At 50.6% G+C, this 25,862-nt stretch overlaps 1 protein-coding gene and 1 long non-coding RNA gene across 3 annotated transcripts; one reads left to right on the forward strand and one right to left on the reverse strand.

Moving 5' to 3' along the window:
• Window positions 1–48: 48 nt before the first annotated feature.
• LOC114768962 (uncharacterized) lies at window positions 49–5,668 on the reverse strand. The gene is made up of 3 exons (XR_003743168.1): window positions 5,530–5,668; window positions 386–616; window positions 49–213 (listed from the first exon to the last, which is right to left on the reverse strand). It is a non-coding gene; the product is annotated as an uncharacterized LOC114768962 (long non-coding RNA).
• On the forward strand, window positions 3,382–24,733 carry plpp3 (phospholipid phosphatase 3). 2 transcript variants are annotated; one of them, XM_028961541.1, is made up of 6 exons: window positions 3,382–3,761; window positions 14,602–14,759; window positions 16,026–16,306; window positions 16,447–16,504; window positions 20,100–20,276; window positions 23,962–24,095. In XM_028961541.1, exons 1-6 carry the CDS (start codon window positions 3,623–3,625, stop codon window positions 24,085–24,087), a joined length of 939 nt encoding a protein of 312 aa, XP_028817374.1. In that variant the 5' UTR covers window positions 3,382–3,622; the 3' UTR covers window positions 24,088–24,095. The 2 variants fall into 2 exon arrangements, with proteins under 2 accessions (XP_028817374.1, XP_028817375.1); XM_028961542.1 differs by lacking the exon at window positions 14,602–14,759 and adding an exon at window positions 14,155–14,312 and having other exon boundaries at window positions 3,384–3,761; window positions 23,962–24,733.
• The last annotated feature ends 1,129 nt before the right edge of the window (window positions 24,734–25,862 follow it).

Raw genomic sequence — 25,862 nt, forward strand, 5'->3', positions numbered from 1 at the left:
AGTGCTGGAGTGTAGAGTCGGACGGCCTGCGGGAAGAAGCTCCTCCTCGTCGTCTCTGTGTTGGACTTCAGGGAGCGGAAGCGCAGAGAGAACAGTCCCATGTTGGGGTGGCTGAGGTCCTTCACGATCTTCCTGTCCCTGGTCCAGGCCCGCTTGCTTGGTACGGATGATGCGTTCGGCTGATCGAACCACCTTCTGTAGGGCTCGCCTGTCCTGCATGGTTGTAACAGTTGTAAATAAACGTTATTAACCCGTAATGGCGAGAAGTGCCTCGAATTAAAAACCAATTATGATTTTAAAAAGTAATTTTGGTCATAATTGGGTTTTTAATATGCGCAGGAAATAAAACAACTGAATATTGAATATGGTTGTAAAGTTGCAGAACCTCTCTGCGCCTTATCAGCCCGGGACTCCCGCAGCGCCGGGCGCGGACACTAGATGGCGCTGCTGCCCCGCCGTTCCTGCTGGAGGTTGAAGAAGACCTGCGCGATGAGAAGATCTCTGGTTCACAGAAGACGGGGAAATCTGCTGCGCTCTGCTGCATTCTTGATGTATGACGACTGTTCTCATGGTGCGTGGCCGGGGGTTCTGAACATCGAAATGTCTGCTGGTGGTTCTGGTTGAAGAGAGGAACTTGGTTAGGGGGCCCAAACTGGTTCTGAGGGGGACAGGGGAAACCATTTGGGGGTCAACTGGTGATTCTGAATATATAATGGGGGTCTCCTCGCTGGGGGTTCTGGTGGAACAGAAACCTCTTTTGGGGCGTGGGCCATCTCTCTGGTGGTTTGGGGGAAACAGAAGAACCCTTTTGGGAGGTTCTCCTCTCTGGTGGTTCTGGGGGAACAGAAGAAACTGTTTTTTTTGGGGGGGGGGCGTCCTAAAGAACCTGTTTTTTTTTTAGCTGGTGGTTCTGAAGGAACAGACGAACCTATATTTTTGGGGGGGGTCTCCTCGCAGGTTGTTCTGGAGGTACAGAAGAAGCCAGTTTTTTGAGGCTTCTCACTGTTCTCCTCACTGGTGGTTCTGGACGTAGTAGGTGGTAGTATCCCACTCGAATCCCACTTACTACCATTGTGTCCCTGAGCAAGACACTTAACCCTAAGTTGCTCCAGGGAGACTGTCCCTGTAACTACTGATTGTAAGTCGCTCTGGATAAGGGCGTCTGATAAATGCTGTAAATGTAAATGTAAATGTAGTAGCCTAGTGGGTAACACACTCGCCTATGAACCAGGTTCAAATCCCACTTACTACCATTGTGTCCCTGAGCAAGACACTTAACCCTGAGTGTCTCCAGTGGGACTGTCCCTGTAACTACTGATTGTAAGTCGCTCTGGATAAGGGCATCTCATAAATGTAAATAATAATTGTTCTCGCTAGATGTTCTGGAGAACCTTAAGAACCTGTTTTTTTTTTGTTGTTGTTGGGGCTCCTAGCTGGTTGTTCTGGACAGACATTTTTTGGGGAAAGAAGGGGTTCCATCGCTGGTGGTTCTGTATGGACTTCAGAACCCATTTTTTGGGAGGGGGTGGGGTTCATTGCTGGTGGTTCTTGACGGACCTTAGGACCCTTCTTTTTTGGCCTCTTCGCCGGTCACTGGTGGTTCTGGGCTGGCTTCAAACCTCGTTTTTTTTTTTTTTTGGCATCCTCGCTGGAGGTTCTGGACGGACCTCAGAACCCATTTTTTGGTCTCCTTGATGGTGACTCTGGACGGACCTCAGAACCCATTTTTTTGCCTCCTCGCTGGTGTCTCTGGATGGACCTCAGAACCCATTTTTTGGCCTCCTCGTTGGTGTCTCTGGACGGACCTCAGAACCCATTTTTTCTGGTCTCAACCAGCGAGGAGACCTGAAAAAATGTGTTCTGAGGACCTCAGAAAAATGGAGACCTCAGAATCCATTTTTTGGCCTCCTCGCTGGTGGTTCTGAATGGACCTCAGAACCCATTTTTTTTGCCTCCTCCCTGGTGTCTCTGGGCGGACCTCAGAACCCATTTTTTGGCCTCCTTGCTCCTCCTTCTCTGGTCTCTGGGCAGACCTCAGAACCCATTTTTTGTGTCTCTGGGCGGACCTCAGAACCCATTTTTTGGCCTCCTTGCTGGTGGCTCTGGACGGACCTCAGAACCCATTTTTTCTGGTCTAGACCAGCGAGGAGACCTGAAAAAATGGGTTCTGAGGACCTCAGAAAAATGGGTTCTGGACGGACCTCAGAACCCATTTTCTGGTCTCCTCGCTGGTCGCTAGTGGCTCTGGATGGAACTCAGAATACGTTTTTGGCCTCCTCGCTGATGGCTCCGGACAGACCTCAGAACCTGTTTTTTTGCCTCCTCGCTGGTGTCTCTGGACAGACCTCAGAACCCTTTTTATTGCCTCCTCAATGGTGGCTGGTGGCTCTGGACGGACCTCAGAACCCATTTTTTGGCCTCCTTGCTGGTCGCTGGTGGCTCCGGACGGACCTCAGAACCCGTTTTCTGGTCTCCTCGCTGGTCGCTAGTGGCTCTGGATGGAACTCAGAATACGTTTTTGGCCTCCTCGCTGATGGCTCCGGACAGACCTCAGAACCTGTTTTTTTGCCTCCTCGCTGGTGTCTCTGGACAGACCTCAGAACCCTTTTTATTGCCTCCTCAATGGTGGCTGGTGGCTCTGGACGGACCTCAGAACCCATTTTTTGGCCTCCTTGCTGGTCGCTGGTGGCTCCGGACGGACCTCAGAACCCGTTTTCTGGTCTCCTCGCTGGTCGCTAGTGGCTCTGGATGGACCTCAGAATACGTTTTTTGGCCTCCTCGCTGATGGCTCCGGACAGACCTCAGAACCTGTTTTTTTGCCTCCTCGCTGGTGTCTCTGGACAGACCTCAGATCCCGTTTTTTTTTTTTTGCCTCTTCGCTCTGGACGGACCTCAGAGCCCATTTTTTGGCCTCCTTGCTGGTGGCTCTGGACGGACCTCAGAACCCATTTTTTCTGGTCTAGACCAGCGAGGAGACCTGAAAAAATGGGTTCTGAGGACCTCAGAAAAATGGGTTCTGGACGGACCTCAGAACCCATTTTCTGGTCTCCTCGCTGGTCGCTAGTGGCTCTGGATGGAACTCAGAATACGTTTTTGGCCTCCTCGCTGATGGCTCCGGACAGACCTCAGAACCTGTTTTTTTGCCTCCTCGCTGGTGTCTCTGGACAGACCTCAGATCCCGTTTTTTTTTTTTTGCCTCTTCGCTCTGGACGGACCTCAGAGCCCATTTTCTGGTCTCCTCGCTGGTCGCTGGTGGCTCCGGACGGACCTCAGAACCCGTTTTGTTATTACGGGGCCGCGCCGTTCTCCTCTCCGCCGCAGGGGGCGCTGCAGACCGCGGGGGGAACGCGCGCGTCCGTCGCGGAGCGCGGAGGAGACGAGCTCGGCTTCGGAGTTGGAGGAAAGGGGCTGAACCTTGCAGTCGCAGCCGGGGCTCGGGGTTCGGGGGGAGGAGAGCAGAAGAACTCATAACAGCGGGAGTTGCAGTGCGCGGCTCAGACCGCGGCTCCACCGCACACGCAGGCGCTTCGCACCCCCGTCCGACCCCCGCAGCAGAACCGTCTCGCCCGCCGGCAGCGACGCGCAGGGAGGGTCTGCGGACTGGGATTTAATTCTCTATCAAATGCAAAAGTACCTGTACGAGAAGGCGATGGCATCCGAGAGCAGAAACGGCGGCGCCGCCACGTTAAACGGCAGCAGCGGCGGCGGCGGCGGCAAGAGGAAACTTTTAATCGGACTCGACCTCTTCTGCCTGCTGCTCGGTAAGTCTTTTGTTGCTCTAATTATGCGTCATTTCATAATTACTGTTATGCATGGGCAAGTTTACAGAAGGCGCCGAGAACAGGGTGCATGTCAGATGGAACCCCGAAAACAGCGGGGTTCGTGCTGGCCGCTGATTGGTCGGTTTCCACGTGTCGGCCGCGTTTAACTTTTTTAAAGTCTTTTATCGCCGTGAAACACTGACAGTTTTATCTGGGGGGGGATGAAGATGTCCTGGCAGAGTCTGACAATGACACACACACACACACACACACACACGGTTTCAAGTGGTCCCTCTACATGATGATTATGGTTCCTCAGGCGCCCCATCTGACGGAACATGAAGGTTCCTCAGGGTCTGGGCTCTGATGGGGTTCGGTTGGGTGGCGGTGGCGGTTTTGTTTGTGTCCTATTGTTTCGGTGCCTGGAAACCCGGCGCTCTCGGCTTCCCTCGGAACGTCGGTCCCCGCTCTCAGAAAGCAGGGGATTAAGGGGGTCTGGAGCCCAGCGTTCCACATTCCTCCAGGACCCTTTCACCCAATCCCCCGGCCAGCTGGTCTGCTTCATTCACTGCTGGATCGGCTTTCCGCGGCAGATCCTTCCACTTGGAAGGGAACCTTTAAAGTTCAAGTTTGACGTCGGGGTGCCACTTCATTTCCTTAATGAAGAAACGTTTTTTTTTTTTAGTACCTCCCCCCCCCGCAGAACCGCAGAAGAAAGCCTCTTTAAAGCTCATGGGAATGAAATTTCCAGCTTACTCCCCTGCTTACTGCGAGCCGCCACTAATTCTGCGCATCCAGAGCAGTGCAAACAAACACGGCCTTTGTGATGCTAAAGTCGAGCGGCTGCGGCGAGGGTCTGAAAGGGAACGGAGGAGGAGGAGGAGGGCGGGACCGGCAGGAATGCCGTGTTGTGGAAGACTTGAAGAATGCGCGAGGGTGAATGGGCTTTGTTCCGGACACTCCAGCCTGCATCTGCTCCTCCAGAGGTCTCGTTCCTTCCCAGTTGAAATTAGAACCTGGGAAAATCCTGATGCGCTGCTGTGAGGACGTTCCACGAGGTCGATGAAATATTTGAACGTTAAAGCTGAAAACGTTCTCGCCAGGCCTCTGGGGCTTAACGTTCCTGTGCGTGATGGAAGCTCGATGGGAGTAAAAACCCAACCCACGCAGTCGGGCCTGTGATTGGCGGCTGCTCGGGTTTATTTTTCGATGTTCCGGCTGCTTATGCAGGTACTTGGGTTCTGGCCCTGGGACTCGGGAAGGAACCGAATGAATAATTCATGGGGACGGAGCTGCATACAATCCAGACAGCAGCTCCCAGGCCTCGGCATTAGCATACAGTCAGTGCCGTGGAGCTCCGCCCACTACAGGTTGCCCCCCCAAGACGGGAGATGTGGGTCTGCTGAGTTGTGTGTGTGTGTGTGGGGGGGGGGGGCAGTAGGCATAAACACACACACACACACACACTCATCGTGTCCAATTAAGAAGGACAATGGGCTAATTTCATACAGCGGCGCTATTCGCAGTGACTGCGGTTTGGGTTACGGCGGGTCAATTTACCGCGAACCCTGCAATTGTGTCCCTGTCCTCAACCCCGTCATTTTTACGGAGGCCGAGTGACGCCGGGCTTTTCAGGAAACCGCGCTTCTAAAAGCGTCCCTCACCTCGATGGGTTTGTGCCGGGGCGTCTTTCCTCCGCCACACAATGGGCTGGGAACCTATTCAGGCGACTTTCTCTAAAATGCGGCCCAGGCCCCTCCCAACCGACCTTTCATGCTGGCCAGCAGAAGCCGGTGACACCGGTGTCCCTTCGCAGAGTCCAAGGTTATTTTTGGATGATCAGCTCTGGTCCACCTACATTTCTCCCCGGATCAAAAGACAGACGGGACGCTCGTAGCGTCCTCCGATTGGTGCCATTTGGAGGGTTGTGGGCGGGGCTCGTGCCGAATCTCCCTCATCTGAAGCCTGTTGCGTTAACCTCTGCCTCCCTGGCCGCTTCACTCCATAAATATTTTCCAGAATTTCTCGAATTCTTCATGTGCAGCCAGCACCGCCGCCCCTCTGAAGTGACATCTGGAATAATTTTCAGCGCGCGTGTGTGTGTGTGTGTGTGTGTGTGTGTGTGTGTGTGTGTGTGTGTGTGGACTCAGGAAAGGGTGGGAATAGGAAAGGTAGCCGTGCTTTCTTCCTCCCTCCGAGGTGTGGCCAGCTGTGGTGCGAAATGTAATCCATCTCGTTTCCTTGGGCGGACGGGCGCTGCGCTTGGTGGGCGTGGCCACCGGACGGTGGACGATCGTTTCCCCCCCGTCTGGCCTGCTGAGGTCTGGCAGCGAGCGCAGTCCGATTATGAGGGACAATAAACCGGGTCTAGTTCTGCTGCTTCTCATGAGTCTCCTGTTAAAAGCGGCAACTTGGCGTGATAACAGTGAGCGTACGCGGCGCGGAATAATAACGCCACGGAGCAATTTAATACGTTCCGAACGCGAGCGCGTTATTCGTCCACGAAGAGTAAAATATCATGCCGGCGTGTAAATACTCCCGCAGGACGTTTACAGGCCGCCCGGTGCAGCCCTTCCACTGCCGTGCCCACTGCCCACAGTCCAGCGAGTGTGTGTGTGTGAGTGTGTGTGTGTGTGTGTGTGTGTGTGTGTGTGTGTGAGTGTGTTAACGGCATTGGCCTTTAAGAGTGCCAGCTGGTTTCTGCGGCTGCTAAATTACACGTCCCCCAGATTTACGAGGGACAGAATCCCACTTAGGGCTGCAATTCAGTGTCCATTTTACCACCCGGTTCAGGGCTGGTGTGTGTGTGTGTGTGTGTGTGTGTGTGTGTGTGTGTGTCGACCCGTGTTGATAACACACCGGCCTGGGTTGTTTGGTCCAGTCAGAGAGCAGCGGCGCGTGTTTATGCCTGAGAGACGTTCTCTCTCATTTCTGCGGTCCTCAGCCAGCGCCCACTCAGTCCACTGACTCCAAACAGCCACGCCCACACGCGGGCGCCTCCCCTCCGTGGTCACATTTCAGGCTTCCGTTCCGTTTCATGGGGACGCACGTGCAGATTGGGGCTCACCTGAACTCCCGAGGATGAGTGCTGGCAGGTGATTGGTCGCTGACCCACCGGGGGTCCCGGCTCCGCCCACACACAGCGCGCTGCGTTTATTTATCCAGTACGGCTTCCACATGAGGAGCCTTCCTGCGGCCACCGGCCTCATTTCTTTATGCTAATGAGGGCCAATCTGCACTTTCTCCAGCTGATAAGAGAACTTCATTAGACTGTGTGTGTGTGTGTGTGTGTGTGTGCGTGTGTGATGATAGAGAGACGGTTTGAAGGGAACAATGGCTCCTTTTGATGCATCCCAGGCTCTTCCGTTAGGGAAGGCTAATGACCCCACTGATGAGCCGCTGGCCTCAGTTTATTGTTCTCAGAACACACACACACATACGCACACACACATACATTTCAATCTGGAGTTCCTGTTGCCTCTGCCATTAGAACGAAATGGTTATTAAATGCTTATTACCACTTAATAACTTAATATTACCTCTGCGTGGGCGTCTGCTGTTGGATTTGGAGTCGTGAGCCGCAAACAGGAAGTTAAGAATTCGACTGCTTTACAGACGCCTCCTGCACGCTGGCGATTAAACGTCTAACCGAGTTACGCAGGGGCTGTAAACGCCGGCAGAGCCAGCGCCGCCGCTTCTCCGTCCTGATTGGCTGGGAGAGGTTTTAAGAGTTCGGTTTATTTCCTGAAGCATCTGGAAGACTCGGAATTGGAATAAAGTGTGTGCATGTGTTTTGGGGGCGGGGGCGGGCATAGTGTGATGAAAGGCTTATGTTTGGATGTAGGGTGTGTGTGTGTGTGTGTGTGTGTGTGTGTTTTCCACCCCGTTGACACTTTACTTTTATGAGTTCTGGAGTCGTCCTTTTTTACAGCCTTTGGTGGAAACAATGCTGTGAACGTCTACACCTCTGCTACTCAAAGCTATTGGTTTAGGAGCGTAACACACACACACACACACACACCTATATTTGTCTACCAGTCTGCTATTTTCGCCCGTGGTTCCATATTTGGACACCTTTTCAGAAGACGCCGCTGGGTGGAGAACCAGAACGTCGGGATTAACCCCCACCCGTCCTCCGAGTCATCAGTGACCTCTGGGTCGCCACGGCCGCGTAATCTAAGGATTTAAGCGCATCCCAATCTCATTAAGTGTCCTGCGGTGCAGATTTTTCCCATGATGCCTTTCTGCTGTGCGCATTTCCACACATTCGCTGGGTTTCTGTGGCAGGTGAGTGGTGCATGCTGCGAGCGGGCGGCGTAAACACCGTCCGCCTGGGGGACCCCAACCCCGGTGGAAATTTCTCGGCGTAAGCAGATGTTTTTGAGCGCGGCGCTGGCCCCCGGCCGGCGCGCTCGCATTGAGAGGAGGAGAAAGGAGGGGATTGGCAGGGCGGCCGCCTCGCTGAGCTCAGCAGCGCGCAGAGACAAAGCGCCGCAGCGCTGCCGCCGCCGGGACGGCCGCGCCGGACGAAGACGTGTCCTCGTACCTGTCCCGATTCTGCCGTGTAAAACACACACGGTGTGGCCACTGACCTACACGGTGGCAATAAATGGATTTCAGCGCCCTGATTTGCCGGCAGCGGGTCACCAGGAAAACATGTCTGCCCTGGACCGTGACCCCGTGACACCGCAGGTGCGGTCTGATCTGGGTGGCGCTGTGTGTGTGTTTGGAAATGCCTGTGCAGCTTAGAATGCCTCCTCTCGGCTTCCCAAGAATCCCAGCGCTGCGGACGCATGCCGACGAACAAGTGCAGCTCCGCATTTAACCGCGGCGCACCGGTTCCGGTTCGGCCTCCGTGGTTCCCCGTGACGTTCTGTCGTCATTTCGCAGAAAAGCGTAGCACCGTTTATGTAAATGTGACACGCAGGATGGGTGGAGCTACTGAGCTGTTTAATGAATGGTAACACACACACACACACGATGGCCGTTCACCGCTTCCTCCTTCATTGTTTCTCCGTTTTCATTCATTAGTCTCATTAGTGTTCCCTTCCCTCTCCGGCTCCTCTGATGGACAGAACAATGTTCTGCCGGTCCGTCGTGCCTGGCGCTCGGCCCGTATTCAGTTTTTTTTTTCTTTTCACCCAGCATGCATTGCACCTCGTCCCTTCGTAACAGGCCAGGGCCGCTCTCATTTACAGGTTACGTAAAACCGTTCCTCTGGTTCCTCCGTCGCTGGAGCAGCCCGTCTGGCCCGGCAGTAGTGCTGTAACCAATGAATTGTTAGAATAATTCAAGTCACGATGGATCGAAGTCGAGGCATTGATAATCGCAATCAAATCGAATCTTGTTCACGCCTCTAGAACACGTGAATTCAAGTTTTCCGGCGCTGTGATGAGCACGCTAAAGGCCTTCACGCACCGGATGCATTCGATTGCCGGTTCGAATCCCGATCTGCCAAGGTGCCACTGAGCAAAGCACCGTCCCCACACACTGCTCCCCGGGCGCCTGTCATGGCAGCCCACTGTGTGCACCGTGTGCTGTGCTGCTGTGTATCACATGTGACTATCACTTCACTTTATTATTACAGAGGATAAGCGTCTCGGCGAGCAACAGTCCCCAACCCAACCTGTGCAACCAATAGAAACGTGGCATCGAAGCGACGTTTTTGAACCTGGGACTCAAGCGTTCGGTATAGAAAAATAAATGTACAAATTCCGTCAGATGATTTTTGTTTGCTTTAATCCACGAGAACATGTTAAGGTCAAGGAACACAATGTGATGGTAATGTGTTCTGTAGCCCATCACTTGCTTGCCTCGGTAAAGTTGCCAGTGAGTTCAGTATTCGACAGACGTTGGTTTTTCAACTGCTGCAGCCGATGAATTGCGAAAACGCAAAAACATACAGCCTCTCGTCCACCCGCCGCGCGTGTACTTATTCAACTTATTGACGTACATTTTTTTACACAAATTTTACAGTATGTTTATGTCACTGTATGTATTTATTTGTTGAGTGGAAACACAAAGGATAGCAGCCAGTTGCTTGGACATTTAAACAGGCCTTTCATGTTATATATCATATCATCAATATTGCTTAAAACGCAAAAGTACATTTTATCCAATTACTCAATTAATCGATGAAAAAAACAACAAAATACTTGATTCCAAAAATATTATATAGTTGCACACCTAATTTACAGCATTTACGCCCTTATCCAATCAGTAGTGACAAGGACAATCCCCCTGAAGATGCTCAGGGTTAAGTGTCTTGTTCAGGTTACAACACCATCCTCACGTTCAGCTCTGTTTGGTACGGCTCAGGTCTGTTCGGTTAAGTTCAGGTCGGCATGGTTTAGGTCAGCTGCACTCAGCTCGGTTAAGCTCAGGTTGGTTTGGTTAAGTTCAGGTCGGCATGGTTTAGGTCAGCTGCACTCAGCTCGGTTAAGCTCAGGTTGGTTTGGTTAAGTTCAGGTCGGCATGGTTTAGGTCAGCTTCACTCAGCTCGGTTAAGCTCAGGTTGGTTTGGTTAAGTTCAGGTCGGCATGGTTTAGGTCAGCTGCACTCAGCTCCGTTAAACTCAGGTCTGCTCGGTTTGGCTTGGCTCTGTTCGGTTCCACTCGTCTCGGCTCTGGCCGGGTGTGGGTCCATGTGCTGATGAGGCTCCCAGGCATGCAGGCACGAGAAAGACAAAGAGTCCCATCAGAGCCAGGTCCTCCTGCCCTGCAGCTGGTGAGGCACGGTGTCAGGTTTCAGTCCCATGATCCTCAGCACAGGGTGTGTTACAGGTCACTGGATAGGGATCTTCACAAGTTCCTGCCAGAGAGGTGGTCTGGAAAACAGATCCACAAGCAGAAGTCGCCTCATCCTGTTTCAAACCCGGATTCCGTCCCTACCCGCCCTTCATTACAGGATAATATCACCAATATCACTAATAACGTAGCTAATAAAATCACATTTCATTTATTGTGTGGGTGTGTATGGATGGACGCGCGTGTGTGTAGGTGTCTCAGGTACCATGTAGTCAGAAGGTGCACCAGCATTTCTAACTTCTAACAGGACACACACACGTGTGCAACTGTACATATCAGATAGTCCATTAACCCTAAATGGCCTCTCCATTCCCCCACTGACAGCACCAAGACGGATCAGTTCCGGGTCAGAGGTCATGGGCCGAACTGCCTAAGAGTGTGTGTGTGTGTGTGTGTGTGTGTGTGTACATTCACTGAGTTAATAGTGGAGCCACATAGAAGGCCCTGACCCCACTGTTGTCACACACTTCCTTCCATTAACAAACACACACACAGGCACATCATCTCAGGGCCTGATATTCTAGACCTTGATAACTGTGTGTGTATGTGTGTGCACTGAAGCTTTAATCAGATAAGGATATAAAGGTGTCCTCTCATCGGTTTGACTCCTTTAGGCTCATTTACTTAATCTGCCAACTTTAAGGCTTAAGTTAGTCAAAGCAACACACACTCCCCCACACACACTTACACATGCATTGTATCTCAGTCTGGTTGAGCTCCTCACACTTCCTTTGCTTTATTGCTTCAGCCACTTTAAATAACAAACATACAGTACAAGGTACACACACACACATATACACACACACACACACCAGTGCTGTTTGCTTTTCTAGATGCCTTCAGCTCATGCTTGCAGTGTTTAGACTGGAGTTCTAAGGGAATCAGAGGCAATGAAGTGCTGCGTTAGAACACTGACTGTAGATAAGAGTGAAGCTGTTTGTGTGTGTGTGTGTGTGTGTGTGTGAGAGAGAGAGAGAGAGAGAGAGAGAGAGACTCCTCCCCCCAGTGGAATTAGGCCACACCACTTTTTCATTGGGGTTTAATTGACCGCTGCGCTTGAGATCAGATCACTGGGCAATGAAGTGTTTATGCAAAGTAATACCCACTGCCCCTGGGAACAGTGAGTTCCCACACACAGCCCCTCCACAGAGCTCCTCTAACACCCCCTCTGCAGGCCGGACACACACAATTCTTAAGATTTCCATTTCAGTTCTAAATCAGGTTCTTCTCCCTTCCACTGCTAGGCTCTGACACCACTGTGCATTTGGGGGTCACACCCTCGCCGCATGAGGGGGTCATAGTTCCCTGTCAGTGTTTAAATCCCGCAGAATCGCGGGATTTAAACGCGGCCCTTTATTTTTACACTTCAGCCGGTTTGCAGAAGGCGGAGCCTCTCTGTCGTCGCTGAGGGAGTCTTCCATCGACTCTGCTTTTATTCCTCCTCTCCCCGGCGGCAGGGGGGAGGGGCCTGCTGCATCGAATGGGGAGAATGGGCATGACTGGCAGAACAATGGGCGGCCTGGCATCATGGGGCACAGGCCTGTGCAGCAGTGGGTACAGACAGAGGGGCTTTTATAAGCAGACACAAGGTGGAAAGGGGAAACCCCTCTCTCTCTTTTTCTCTCTCTCTCTCTTTCTCACACTCACTCACCAGGAATTCAGCAACAGGGCGTAGAATGGCGTGAATTTGCAGCCTACAATGTTGTGATGAACGTGGATATAGTGAAGATGTTGGTGTGACCTACTTTCACAAAGTTCTAGTGTGACCTCTGCCCTTCCTTCTTCCTCCTTCTAACACACCCAGGACCTGCATGGTGAGACTGCAAACTCACCCTCTACACACACACACACACACACACACACACGCGCTTTCCGGTTTCTGTTTGTGCAGGTGTGCGTTCCCATGATGCCGTGGGGCGTCTGAGACGATGCAGACAGGATCACCAGACCCTTTTCCGCCTATTTTGTGACGATGGTTCTTTAGTGACCCTGCTTGTTATTGTGATGTGTGGTGGGGGTGGTAGTAGAGGGTACAACACTGGCCTATAAACCAGAAGACCACAAAGTCCCAGGTTCAAACCCCACTTACTACCGTCGGGGTCCCCCTGACCCTGAGTGTCTCCAGGGGGACTGTCCCTGTCACTACTGATTGTAAGGCGCCCTGGATCAGTTGCGGAGGGAAAATCATTTCGGTCGAGAACCAGCAGTGCCTGCATGGCCGCCCTCCTGCCAAGTTCCTGCCGGTGCCAGGGTCACACTAGATCTCGTCGGGCGTCACCGCGACTCTGCCAGCGACTCGGCTGGAAAACAAGGCAGCGGTGCCAGGCTGCCGAAGTCTACCTTTACATCATACATAAAAGTACATGTCTGGCAGCGTATTAGTGGACCCACTCCCCCCCACCTCCCCATAAAAGCGCCATCTTTTCCTCCCGAAACCCAGCTCTGGGGGTTTTTGGGTGGCCCACAAACGCCTGGCTCTGTTTTTCTTGCTATTCGCACGTTTTTACAGGCGTTGAGGCGAGACGCTCAAAGCGCCGCCGCCGTCTAAAGGCCAGCGGCGATTTGGAAATATGTATTTATTTTCTCATAAGCAGCAGTGCTGGTGTATGAGGGGCGCGGCATTTTAACGACCAGCCCCAGACAGTGGAGCACCTCCCCGAGTGGGACGTTAATGAGAGGAGCTGAACCGGTTCCTCGTAGAACAACCTGGTTCTCCGTCGGCTAGAAAAGCCACAGGAATCTGTCGCTGATTGAGCTAATCAGAGTTTCCCAGCATCCTTCGCTCCGAACCCACACGGCAGTCAGCGTATCAGGTGTGAGAATGTGCGGTTTGTGGAGTGAACAGGGCAGCACATTCCCTCATTACTTAAGGTTGTTTTTTTCTTTTAAATCGCTTTAACATCCCATTTGCAGATGTGTGTGGGTTGAGCCACCCCAAAAGTTCTCAATCATTCCTTGACCTTCCTAACCAGTGGATCTTTTGGGGTTCTGTTGGGACCGCCGTCTTTGTGAGAGATGGAACTCTGTCTCATGTCTCTGCTGGATTAGCCCGATGATCAGCCTCTTAGCCTCACTAGGCCATGGTTTGTGTGAAGGGCGTCTCTGATTGGCCGGTTGGGTGTATTGGAGGAGTGAGGAGAGCAAGCGTCTGCATCCATTGTACTCTCTCAACTGTTTGCTTTCGTGGGTTTTGACGGCACGTTAGGAGTGTGAGGCGCGTACGTGGCAGCACATTGTGATGCCAGAGAGAGTGTGAAGTGCTTATCTCGAGTGTGTGTGTGTGTGTGTGTGTGTGTGTGTGTGTGTGTGTGTGTGTTCGGCCATTCTGGAGAAGCTTTCGTTTAGCTGAACCGAGGAGATGAGATAAGAAAAGGATGTCAACGCTTCATTTAAACCCAAAGAAACTGATGGCCTCAATCCCAAAGCCTGCAAACCCTGAACATCTCATTAATCCACATTATCAATTGTGAAGATATTTGAATTGCATTGTGACTGATGATGTCGGATAATCGGTGCGTGCTCAGAAGTGAAAGTGAGAGGCTGCAGGTAAGTGGCGCTCACGGCCCGGTCTGTTCTGTTTTGCACAGCCATGCTGCCCACCATTGTGCTGCACCATTTGTCCGGGTTGCAGCCGTACCAGAGAGGCTTCTACTGCTCCGACGAAAGCATCCGGTACTCCTTTAAACGGAGCACGGTGCCCTCCTCTGTGCTGCTGGCCGTGGGCCTCGTTCTGCCCGTGGTCTCTGTAAGTCGCCCGCGCCACGCCAGCCACGCCCGCAGAACATGGGACACGGGGGGGGAGGGGCTCCCGGTGGCCGCCCGTCCTTCCCGACGCTACTGTCCAGTTATCCGGAAGAACGGCCGCTCCCGGGCCCCCTTCCGGCCCCTGCGGGGTATCCCATGTTCCCCGGCGGTGCCTGTGCCGTGTGCATCCCCCCGCTCCGCCGGCGTGTGCGCCTCCCGTGTGCCTGTCTCTGTTACTGACCTGGAACTTTTTTGTGTCTCCTCTCTTCCTCTTTGTCTCTCTGCTGTAGCTGGCCTGCCTTTCCTGATTATCGAAACTAGCACAGTCAAGCCGTACGAACGCGGCTTTTACTGCAGTGACCAGTCCATCAAGTACCCGTACAAAAACGGAGACACCATAAGCGATGCAGTGCTTTGTGCCGCTGGCATTCTCATTGCCATCCTGTCTGTAAGTGCCGATTCTCTCCTCTCCGGGCCCTCCCTCTCCGGGAGACGCCCGCTGTTATTTCCATAAAAACCGGCTCAAGACCCACGTAGACCAGTAACCCCGTAAAAAAATGGTGTCCCTGTCTTTCTGCTTTCTTGCTTGATATTTTCGTGTGTGTGTGTGTGTTGCATGTTTCATGTTTGTGTGAGATCATTACACACTTTCTGCTTTGTTTTACTCACACCATATTAAAAAAGATGCAGGGACTCCATGGCAGAAACTGCGCCCTGACAAATGACCATAAATAAATGAATAACAAGAAGAAACAGGCCAGTGGGAGCCGACCGTAAGCAACAGCAGCAGTTGTCTCTTGGCTCTGTTGACATCCAAGGAATCCCATAATGCAACAGACGCATCTGCATTAGGAATGAAGCAAGGGTTTATATCCGGAGCCTGCGGAAAATCGTCTCAGGGCGTCGTGCCAGAGAAACCCTCCGGTTCGTCTATAAAATCCCCATCACGGCAGGGCGCGATGGTGGCAGACGCCCCCACTGCCCAGCTCAGCACTTCTGCTTATTGAAACCAGGACCGCGTGTGTGTGAGCGCACTGGCATTTCACACACAGCTGGGCTAAATTATCCCTCTTAAACCAGTTCTTTGCCCCCCATACATATAAACGCACACAATCGTACCCAGCTTCGTGTCCCGTGATTAGATGGACAAACGATGAGTGTCAGGAGAACACACTTGTAGAAACCTTCAGCCTGAGCAACAGTGTCCATGTTAAAATTAGCCAACAGTTCAATTGGTTGCTTTCCTATTTGTTCAGTTGGAGACCACCAGAGGGCGATATATACAAATTCTGTAGACCTTGTGTACAAGTTTACATTGATCCCAAGCCTGATGGTTTTGCAACAGTCAGTTCCTGCAAGGCCATGCCATTACAGCTTCTTTCATTCTGCTCATTCCTTTCCAATCCCACAGCCCATCTTTCCTGACACTCGCTGTGTTTGCCATGTAATACGTGGATACAACACAGGCCCGGTGTTCCATCGGTACTGCATGTCCTCCACAGAAAAGGCAGGCCACCCCCATTCTCACATCCATGTGCTTTCCCATCCAGGCTGCTCCTCTCTCTCTTCGTTGTCATGACTGATCTTCATCGGCATGCTACTCTAACCCCATGTTGATGCGTGTTTGCATGTGACCAGTGCATCAGATTGTGTTTGGTTGCTGGTGTTGGGCTGCCAGTAACACTGCTGTCACTTGTGAACCGGTGTTATCCAGATCATCATCGGCGAGTGCTACAGGATCCACTACCTGAACCAAGGGTCCAAGTCCTTCGTCGGCAACCCCTACATCTCTGCCCTCTACAGGCAGGTGGGCGTATTCATCTTCGGCTGCGCCGTCAGTCAGTCGTTCACCGACATTGCCAAGGTGTCCGTGGGTCGCATGAGACCCCACTTCCTGGACGTGTGCAAACCGGACTTCACCAAGATCGACTGCACGCTGGGATACATCACCGACTACAACTGCACTGGGCCTGAGAGCAAGGTTCAGGAGGCCAGGTATGACAAACACACACACACACACATACTGTCTGTGCAGAGCCAGGAACTAACTGGTACAGATAACACCGGAACCATAATTGGAATATTTGTTATGTTGCTTCGTGCAGTGCTCTTAGAAACACACCCCTGTTTTGCAGGAAATCCTTCTTCTCAGGACACGCCTCCTTTTCACTGTACACCATGCTGTACCTGGCTGTAAGTACCCGCGTTTCAGTCTGCGTGTCTGTCTGTGTGTGAAACGTTGGTGTGTATGTGTGTATGTGTGACACCCCGGCTAATGAGCAGTCGTGGGTCGTCTGCACATCCAGAGGAGAGATAAGAGCCCCTCCCCCCACGTCTGCCCTCTCACCCTTCTCTCCACTGGAGAATTATCTTCCCAGAAGCCCTCATACCGCACCCTCCCAACACTCGACCGTCTCTGAACCGCAGAGTCAGGGAGGTCTGAGGATTTGCTGCCAATGTGGTCTCCTGTTTGTGTGTGTGTGTGTTTGTGTGCTCTGTAAGTGAGACCCGAGGAAGTGTGAGTGAACTGGAGGCCTTGTTGAACCCCGGGACTAGTGCCGACTGTTAGTCCAATCAACAAGCGCAAGTTCAACAAACTTTCAGCCGGAGCAGCAAAATCCACTGATCCCCAAGTCACAGATGACAATCATCTAGAATGTTCTTGTTTGAACTGTTGCAGTTATGCTGTCCAGGGACTGGAGACATCCAACCTCCTGGTAATGGTGGTGTTCCCGTTTTGTCTTGAGTGGTTCCAGGTCAGGGTCTGAAAAGCAGGCCAGCAGCGTGCTGGTTGGCTGTCGTGTCATGTGATGCCTCGGGCCGCCGTCTGACCGCCGGTGTTGGCCTTGCTCTGCGTGCGTTCTTGGGTATTTCCCAGCCTCTCTGTAACCTCGCTGTTTCTGAAGAGTTTGTAGGGAGGAGACGCCCCCACAGCATCTTCAGAACTCTGCAACCGCATGGTGACACATGAGCTGCAGAGCGCCGGGGCATCCAGATCCCAGTGGCTACAGGAGGACAGCCAGCATCGCTATGAGACTCCAGTATGAAACAGTCACGTTTGGTTGGCTAGACGGCTCTGGGGTTGTGTTTCTTGGTACGGACCCCAGGAAGGGTCCTGCTCAAATAATAAAACCTTCTATCAAATTAACTATCTTGGATCTTCAATCCAAAAACAACAATAAACAACAAGTCTGATGCACAAGTAAGGCCACCATGAGAGTTGGAGGTCGGCAGGAGCATGAGAATGAGGTCGGAATTGGAAGAGGAGGTCTCTTTTCTACTTTGCACCTTGAGTTTGACCCCCACAACAACCAATCCAAACCATCAATGTGGTGAGAAGATGATGGGGGTTAATTGTCTACATTTACGGCATTTGGGTGCTGAATTGCTCCAACATTCCTCCCTGAGCCATAACTCCATATCAACTGGAAGGCCTCGGTGGCTTTGAAGAGCCCTTCTCCACTGGTTCTTACCACCCCCATCCACATCTGATCAGATAGGCAGCGGTGCCAGAGGCGGCCAGGGGCTGTTATCAGTGTCTCCTGTCTTCTGAAGAGGTGTATGGACGTTTGCCTGGTTCAGCTGACATGATCGGGGGCGATAAGCAGTAGAGGCTCTGGTGTCTCTGTCACTTTCATGTCACCCCTGATACACACGGCTGGATGGTTTTCTTGACCCCAGTCATAAGTCACATTACTCAGGTGCTATCTGCTCGCTGAGAGATAATCTGGATTCAGAGGGACTGGCATTGGATGCCTGAGTGGGGCCTTCAGAGAACACTTAAGGGCTCTGTCATGTCTGACGGCCTCTTCTCTCATCTCTTTTGCTGGTTCTGTGGTTTGATGTTTGAATTTTGGGAACAAAGGCATTTCCAGCATATTTCCACACATTCTGGCCTTCAAGAGATGAAGTGTCCGGCCATAAGACTGGACTTGGTGAAAAGTGGTGAAAAGCTGTCCGAACGTGAAGCATGTTATGAAGATTCCTGTACTATGTGTCAGCTCTGGAACAGAGGCCACTCTTGGAAACGTTGGGTTTTCTCAACATAATTTCCTCCCACCACAAGGGCATTTTATGGCCGACATGAATCATGTGAATAGCATTGGAGGTGCTCGTAACCCATTTTTGTCCACATTGTTGTGCTCTTCTGTGAAGTGCCACTCGAATGAATGACAAAGTCATTATCCTGGGAATGTAAGACCACATCTTCACTCAAGGGAGGGGCTGCGATCTTTTCCCAAGCCAGTCCTGGGAATTGAGGGTCCCATTTCCCAGACACCGGGAGGCTTTATTAGATTCTGTATTGCTTTTTCTCTGATGTCTCAGAAGCTGCTCTTGGTGTCACCCTGTTCTGCTGATTCAGGGTTTTGAGGACGCTGTGTTTGGGTTTTTCTCGGTCTGTAGACCAAACAGTAGTACTTCTGAGATAAGCCGCTGAGCTCCGTCTGTCCAGAGCAGCTTTTTCTTGGCATGAAATAAATCATCCGTTTCTGGCTGGGATCTGGTCTTCTGGGGGTTTAGGTGACTCTGCACCGCCTCCACCCCAGGAACCAACATCGCTGAGGAAGCAAATATTCCAAACATCCTGAGGGAGAGACCTTTCCTGAGGGTAAAAAGTCATTGTTGATCATGTGCTGACCAGGATGTTAAGGTTGACCTCATCCACATCTTCGCTGAGAAAAGCAACGTCTAAGGTAAAGGCATCACTGTTTTGTGTTTGAGGAGCCACACCTTGGGTGCCTGACTCCACCCAAGCTTGTCTGCACCACAACATCCCAGCATTCCTGAGACAGGAAGTTGTGGTCACCCTGTGGCTTTGGACTTGGAGGTAGAGAGGCACAATAAACACAGGAAGTGAGTAGGTCCTGGGTTGACCTTGCACTGAGTTTCTGGATTCCTTGTAACCACCCACCATTCCCAGTCTGACTGCCCCCACCTCCACAACTACAGACCCAACTTGGCCCCTACGTCACCCCAATCACTTTTGTTTGGAGCTGTTTTTCTTGGACCTTGATGTAAAACACTCCCTTAGGGTTTGGCAGCAGAAAGTTCATGTTTGATGTGTGTGACATGTGTTTATGTGCTGAGGTGTATGTGTGTGTGTGTGTGTTTGTGTGTGTGTTACAGCTAATTCCCTTGTTTAGTTGTTGGAGGAAATAGGACTAACTTAATATAATTCCTGTTAATTTAAATATAGTTTGTAGGGTGGTAGTAGCCTAGTGGGTAACACACTTGCCTATGAACCAGAAGACCCCCACTTACTACCATTGTGTCCCTGAGCAAGACACTTAACCCTAAATTGCTCCAGGGAGACTGTCCCTGTAAATACTGATTGTAAGTCGCTCTGGATAAGGGCGTCTGATAAATGCTGTAAATGTAAATGTCTGATAAATGCTGTAAATGTTCATTTATGACTGTTGGAGACTGTTCAGTTCTTCTCCAGCCTGGAATTAACAACTTTTGTTTTATAAGTTTCTAGCTTCAAGAGCTTAGAAGATGTCTTTATTTTGGAGACACCAGAAGGCACGCAGTGATGCAAACTCGACATATGGTTCAACTTATTGTGTAAAGACTGTGTATTAACATCTTAGGTTCTGTTACCAGTTGCAAAGCCTGCATAGAAGCACATGCAATGAAAACAGAAATGGTCCTGAAATTGGTCCCTGGGGAATGCCGCTCAAAATAAAAAAAACAAATAAGCTTTTAAAGCAAATTGCTAACTGATTCTTTAATCTTATTTAGCTTTAGGTTGCACTAACCCTCTCTACTTTCTTTGTCTTCACCACAGTTTTACCTGCAGTCTCGTTTTACATGGCGCGGTGCTCGTCTCCTGCGGCCGCTGGTGCAGTTCACCCTACTCATGATGGCCTTCTACACCGGCCTGTCACGAGTCTCCGACCACAAGCACCACCCCACCGACGTTCTGGCTGGCTTTGCACAGGGAGCCCTGGTGGCGTACTGCATAGTGAGTCCCTCGCCTCGTTGCTTGACTTTCTCTTCTCACAGACTTTAGCCTCTTCATGGTGCTCCTTTCATGCCTTTTGTGAAAAGTATCAGCCTTGAACAGATCCCTTCTGTTCATGTTTACTTTTGGGTTAAGGACAGAACATGGAGCTTCTCCAGAACATTCTCCACAAGCCGACAAAAATTCTGCATTAATGAATAACACATTGCCTTGAGCCTGTTTGCTGTGTGTCTGTGCGTGTGTGTGTGTGTGTGAGAGAGAGAGAGAGAGAGAGAGAGAGAGAGAGAGAATGTGTTAAAGTGTGATTGGAAAAAGAGAAGATCTTTGAACATTTTGCTCACAACACACAGTCATTGCCAAATAATTTCAGCAGCCACTCTGTTCCCACTAAGCTGCGTGGTGCCAAGGAAAATTGAATATGGGTGAAGAGGACTGGTGGAAGGGGGCGGGCCTCATTTTTAAAAGAGAAATCACAGTGTTAATAATTTTGCTGCTCTTTTTATTTGCCGTTTCATGTACAGACTGCGGGTTCTCCATTTAAGGGAAAGGTCTATAAAGCCCCCCACCAGTTCCACCCCTCAGTGCCCCAAAACAAATGTGGAAATCGTTAGTTGTATAAAAAGGAAAAGTGATTTTACAGAAGGCACCAGGCCCTGGTTGACTGAAGCTCCACTCCTCGTTCACTGTGTTCACTTCACTGCAACATCTGAAACGTTCAGTTCTGAAGCTCAGTAGAACACGTATTACATGTGGTGTTGACAACGTGGTCAGGTCGCCACTAAGTAGATGTGATGGGATTTTCACCCATTTTATTCGGATGTCCTACATATCCTTCAGGATTAGTGTGGCTCTCTGGAATATTGCAGAGTAATTGCAACATTTTGGAATACTGAACTGTTGCATAATCGGGCGCAGTTGATGTCTCATGCCGTAGGCGCTGTGCTTTGTTTTAAACGGAGTAAAATATGTACACAATCCGGTCATAACAGAGTTTAAGGGTTTGGCTGGGTTTTTTGTCAGAGGCACTCCTGTCCTCCAGGGAAGAGGTGATCCCTGTAGCGCACATAGAGTTCTAATAACTACACTTTACACAAGGATCCTTCAGGAGAGCAGTAGATCTGTCACAAACACCAGCCCGATGAACCCAGTAGAGGAACAGGCCTGGTGAGCATATCACCCACACAATCATCACATTCTGCAAGCTAGGTTCTGGTCATGGAGTTCAGAGTGATGTTCATGATGGGAACATTTGGAGAATTCTGAGATGTTTAACTCTGCCTCTCCATCTTTCTTCCACCTCAAAAATGCCTGTGGAGGTAGAGACAGTGAACGTGTCTGATTAATGTCCAGCACTGGCTGCCCCTCTAGAGACTTTGGCCTCTGACTGAATTCCAGCGTTCCTGGACAGTGTTGATGATGGAAGAGTTCCTCGTTCCAGGAAATCACTTTGTGTTTCTTTATACCTGAACTGGCCGCCACATCCTGGCATTTCCTGGTCCAGAGTGGGCGATGGCCCACTTTCCACGGCATGACGTAGACGAGGCCAGCAAGGGCGCGGGGCGGGCGTCCGCCACGTTTCCTGCTGTGTGGAGCTGCGGCCAGACAGAAGGAAGCAGCTGTGCAGCTGGGCTGAAGCTGTCTTTCCTTTCCCTGCGCCTTACTTCTCATACACTTCCTGACCCCACACCTCCCACCATTCCCAAGGACCGCCAGGGTCATTGGCAGTCTCTGGGCGTCAGTTCCTTCTGAGATAAGAGCTGCATGGTTAAGTGCTTCTGGCTTTTGCTGGTGTGGTGAGATGGGAGCGTTAGATAAACTATCACCGTTTTGCAGGCCTCTGCTGGCTTCGGCTCGAGATCTGCCATTTTAAAAATCCCCCATTTTGCTCCATGGTTCCCCCCGGAGACTCAAAATGTTCTCCACTCTGGAGAGTGTGAATATTTCCTCATTATCTGGTCTTTGGAGCAGGAAAGAAGGTGCCAGGAGCTCCGCCTTATATATAAATTCATTAATTTCACTCTCCAGCAAGATCAGACAGGGCCTGATATTGAGCGTGTCACCACCTGCCTTTGAGTCAGACGTCTGCTTCCGTCCGGGAGGCTCATAGTCTGAGTCTGAGACAGTGTGATGTCCCATCAGTCAGCAAACAAAGTCACGTTGTCTCTAATCAGCTGATCTGTGACTCTGATGTGGAGGTTGTTAATGCTGGAGCAGAAATGATGATGTAGTGTTGTAATGGGTTCTGTTTGAATCGCAGTCTGCTAAAGAGGTAGACCATTATGAATTTATGTAATTAAAGCTTTGTTAATATTGAATGTTCCACTGCAGTTCCGGTCGAGCTCTGGAACATTGAGCTCTAGAAGTTGAGCTCTGGAACATTCTGCTGCAGTCCCATTAGAACTCTGGTTGAGGTCTATGTGTGGTTGGGCCCACAGGATCCTGTTGCTGATGCTGCACTAGCATCACAATGGGCCGAGTGACCAGGGGAAGATCGCGCTCACCACGCAGGAAACACTTTAAGCCTGAGCTCAGAGGTCAGGGGTCAGCCCCATACAAGCCAAGACTAGGGTCATCTGCCCTGAAGGTCTGAGCGAGGGGAGCCTGATTCTGTACATAAATCTGTATAGGAGAACTGGATGTGAGTGTAGACGGTTGTTCATGCCCCATGACTCACCCAGTGAAGATCCAGCCAGCCAATGAAAGGAACCGACCTGAAACAGCCAATGAAAGGAGACCATTTCATTACACAGGTTCCTTATGTCATCACTGCACCTCGCCAAGGTCACCCATGTCGAGATCTAATCGCACCCTCAGCTCGAGGCGCTGGACCATGGAGCTGGTTATAGCTGCCATTGTTTCATGGGAGAATAAGGGTGGGGCCACCCGTCTCCTGTTTGGCCGAAGCAAGAGCAAATGCTTCATCAATCCAGATGCCCAGATAGTTGTGATGGAACCTCCTGCAGTTTCCTTCCAGAGGTGGTTTAGTCTTTGTCTGAAAGTGCCTGGGTTGAACTTGTGTGATCATATATGTCTTCAAGAAAGGGCTTGTCTCCATGTCCCCACCACTCCCTGCTTCCGTCTTCCGCTCATGACGTTGTGAGGAAGGTTACCACACTGCTCCCGTCCCGATCCTCGCCCAGCTCCATTCTGTCTGGAGTCACATGCCTGAGGCTGAATTTTTTTTTTTTTCCAAAATATTCCAGTGACAGCGGGTGGAGTCACTTCCCTCTTGCTGTGCTATTCATCCTAATTCAGTTTATGAAAAAAAAAAATATATATATATATATATATATACATACACACACACACACACACACACACTCACTCTCCGGATGAACAAGGCCATCTGGTGCCACTGATAACGTTTGTGTGATCATAATGTACATTTACAGCATTTATCAGACGCCCTTATCCAGAGCGACTTACAACCAGTAGTTACAGGGACAGTCCCCACCCTGGAGACACTCAGGGTTAAGTGTCTTGCTCAGGGACACAATGGTAGTAAGCGGGATTTGAACCTGGGTCTTCTGGTTCATAGGCGAGTGTGTTACCCACTAGGCTACTACAGCCCCGCAGCTCAACACCAGTCAAAATACTTTTCTGTTCCATTTTTTCAACATATCAGGTTGTGTGTGAAGATAGAAATCAAATTTCTACATAATTATGTCTTCTTTCCTTGCTGCAGGTCTTCTACGTGTCGGACCTGTTCAAGCCCAAAGAAAAGGTGGCCACACCTCCCCCTTCGCCCATCAAGAAGGAGCTCCTCCCCTCGGCTGACATTATTGACCGGAATAACCACCACATGGTGTGAGAGGGCGGGCACGGGACCCGGACAGGACAGGACCGCCGCCGGAGCCCCGCCTCCCCACTGAAATAACAATACAAAAAAGAAACCCAGCCACCTGTGACCGATGGGCAGCACCACCCTGCTGCTCACTTTTCACACCTGACACTAGAATGTAGGGACGAGGGACTTCCTGCGCCACGACTTTATTTTACATTTGAGCCCAAATTAGAGCCAGAGAGGGAGACATTCGACGCTAAACTGATGAAACGAACGCAGGAGTCATGATCCCAGAACCTGCCCTGTGGAAGGAAGCAGAAATTGATGACTGCGTATGAAAAAGAGGGGGGAACTCGTCTGGTTCTCCCATCTTCTCCGTATAGGACAACAATTTCCTTAGTTCTAGGAATGATTATTTTCTCCTGTTATGTTACTAGCACAGATATATTAACAGTATAAAATGTAAATTATAGCACTATATCCAAGTTTATTGTCACCACTTTCTACCTGAGGAGCAAGAGAGGATCCTCGATGATGATGATGATGATGATGGTGGTGGAGGAACTCAAGGACTTTTGCCAACGATGATAAATGAACATTTATCACATGTATTGAATTGACCGTAATGACTCAGTGGCCTGGTTGAGGGCGGAGACTTATTGTGATTGGGAGGGTGGGGTGGGGCGGGGCTAATGGATGGGAGATTCTACTTTTATTTTGGGGGGGGTGGGAGGGGTCTCGCCCAACGCCCCGCCTCTGCAGTGCTGTGCCACGCGGCGTTGGCGATGGGGGCACGTGAAAGGGGCGGGGCTGCTTTCTGTCACCTCGGCTACTGGGGTTGATTCCCACTGGCTGCACTGGCACATTTTGGGGCGAGGGAGGGGGACGCCCCTCCGCTGGCAGGTGGGGGTTCCTCCGCTCGCCCAGACACTCAACGGCAGTTGTGTGTGTTCACCATTGGCGCCACTCGTGACCCGTCTGCCCTCCGTGACGCCTGCTCTGGGGTCCGATGAGGAGGGGGGGGGCGTCACTGTCTTACGCCACCGGGGTCACAGCTAATGACCGGTGACTGTTACTATGTGAAGAAAAAAAACAGAAAACTGTGGATTTTAAAGTTCTTCTGCTCTAGATGCCTCTTTAACCCTTTTTCTACTGTCAGAACTAACTACCGCTGTCCAACACACACACACACACACACACATACACACACGTTTCACATCTCTCAGTGTACAGTCCGTCCTATCATTTCAGCAAGCCGTTTTTATTATTATAATTTTTTTTTTAATAAATATATAAATAATGTATAGATCACTAAAAATTTACTATGTAAAATATTACTTCTGAACATGTTTAGATATATCCACTATGAATTAAGGAAAAGCGAATTGTCCTTACCTGTGTTTTATTTACAAAGTGCTGCTTCAAGAAGCATTGATTCACAGATTTTTGTATTTACTAAACTAAAATATGTTGATTTGTGATAGTAAGTTTTTAATACACATTGAGACACAACTACAATTGTATTAAAATTCACTATTAGTATTTTTGTATTGTCTCATTTTTGTACAAAAGAAATTATAGCATTTTTCCTGCAAAATGTACTTAACTCTAATACATGTGCTTTTAAATAAAAAGCTCATTCTGAACAGAAAGTGTCTGGTCTCATTGCATTCATTCAGACAGGAAGTGAGACGTCACCGGTGGTGATCTATTTCAGGCTCAGTCCACATCAGCGACCCCAGCACCGCCGCCAAGGACTCGTCTTCTCAAAAATCTGCTGTTCTTACAATAAAACCACATCT

This window comes from Denticeps clupeoides, chromosome 19, assembly GCF_900700375.1.
Source record: "Denticeps clupeoides chromosome 19, fDenClu1.1, whole genome shotgun sequence".
Lineage (NCBI taxonomy): Eukaryota > Metazoa > Chordata > Actinopteri > Clupeiformes > Denticipitidae > Denticeps > Denticeps clupeoides.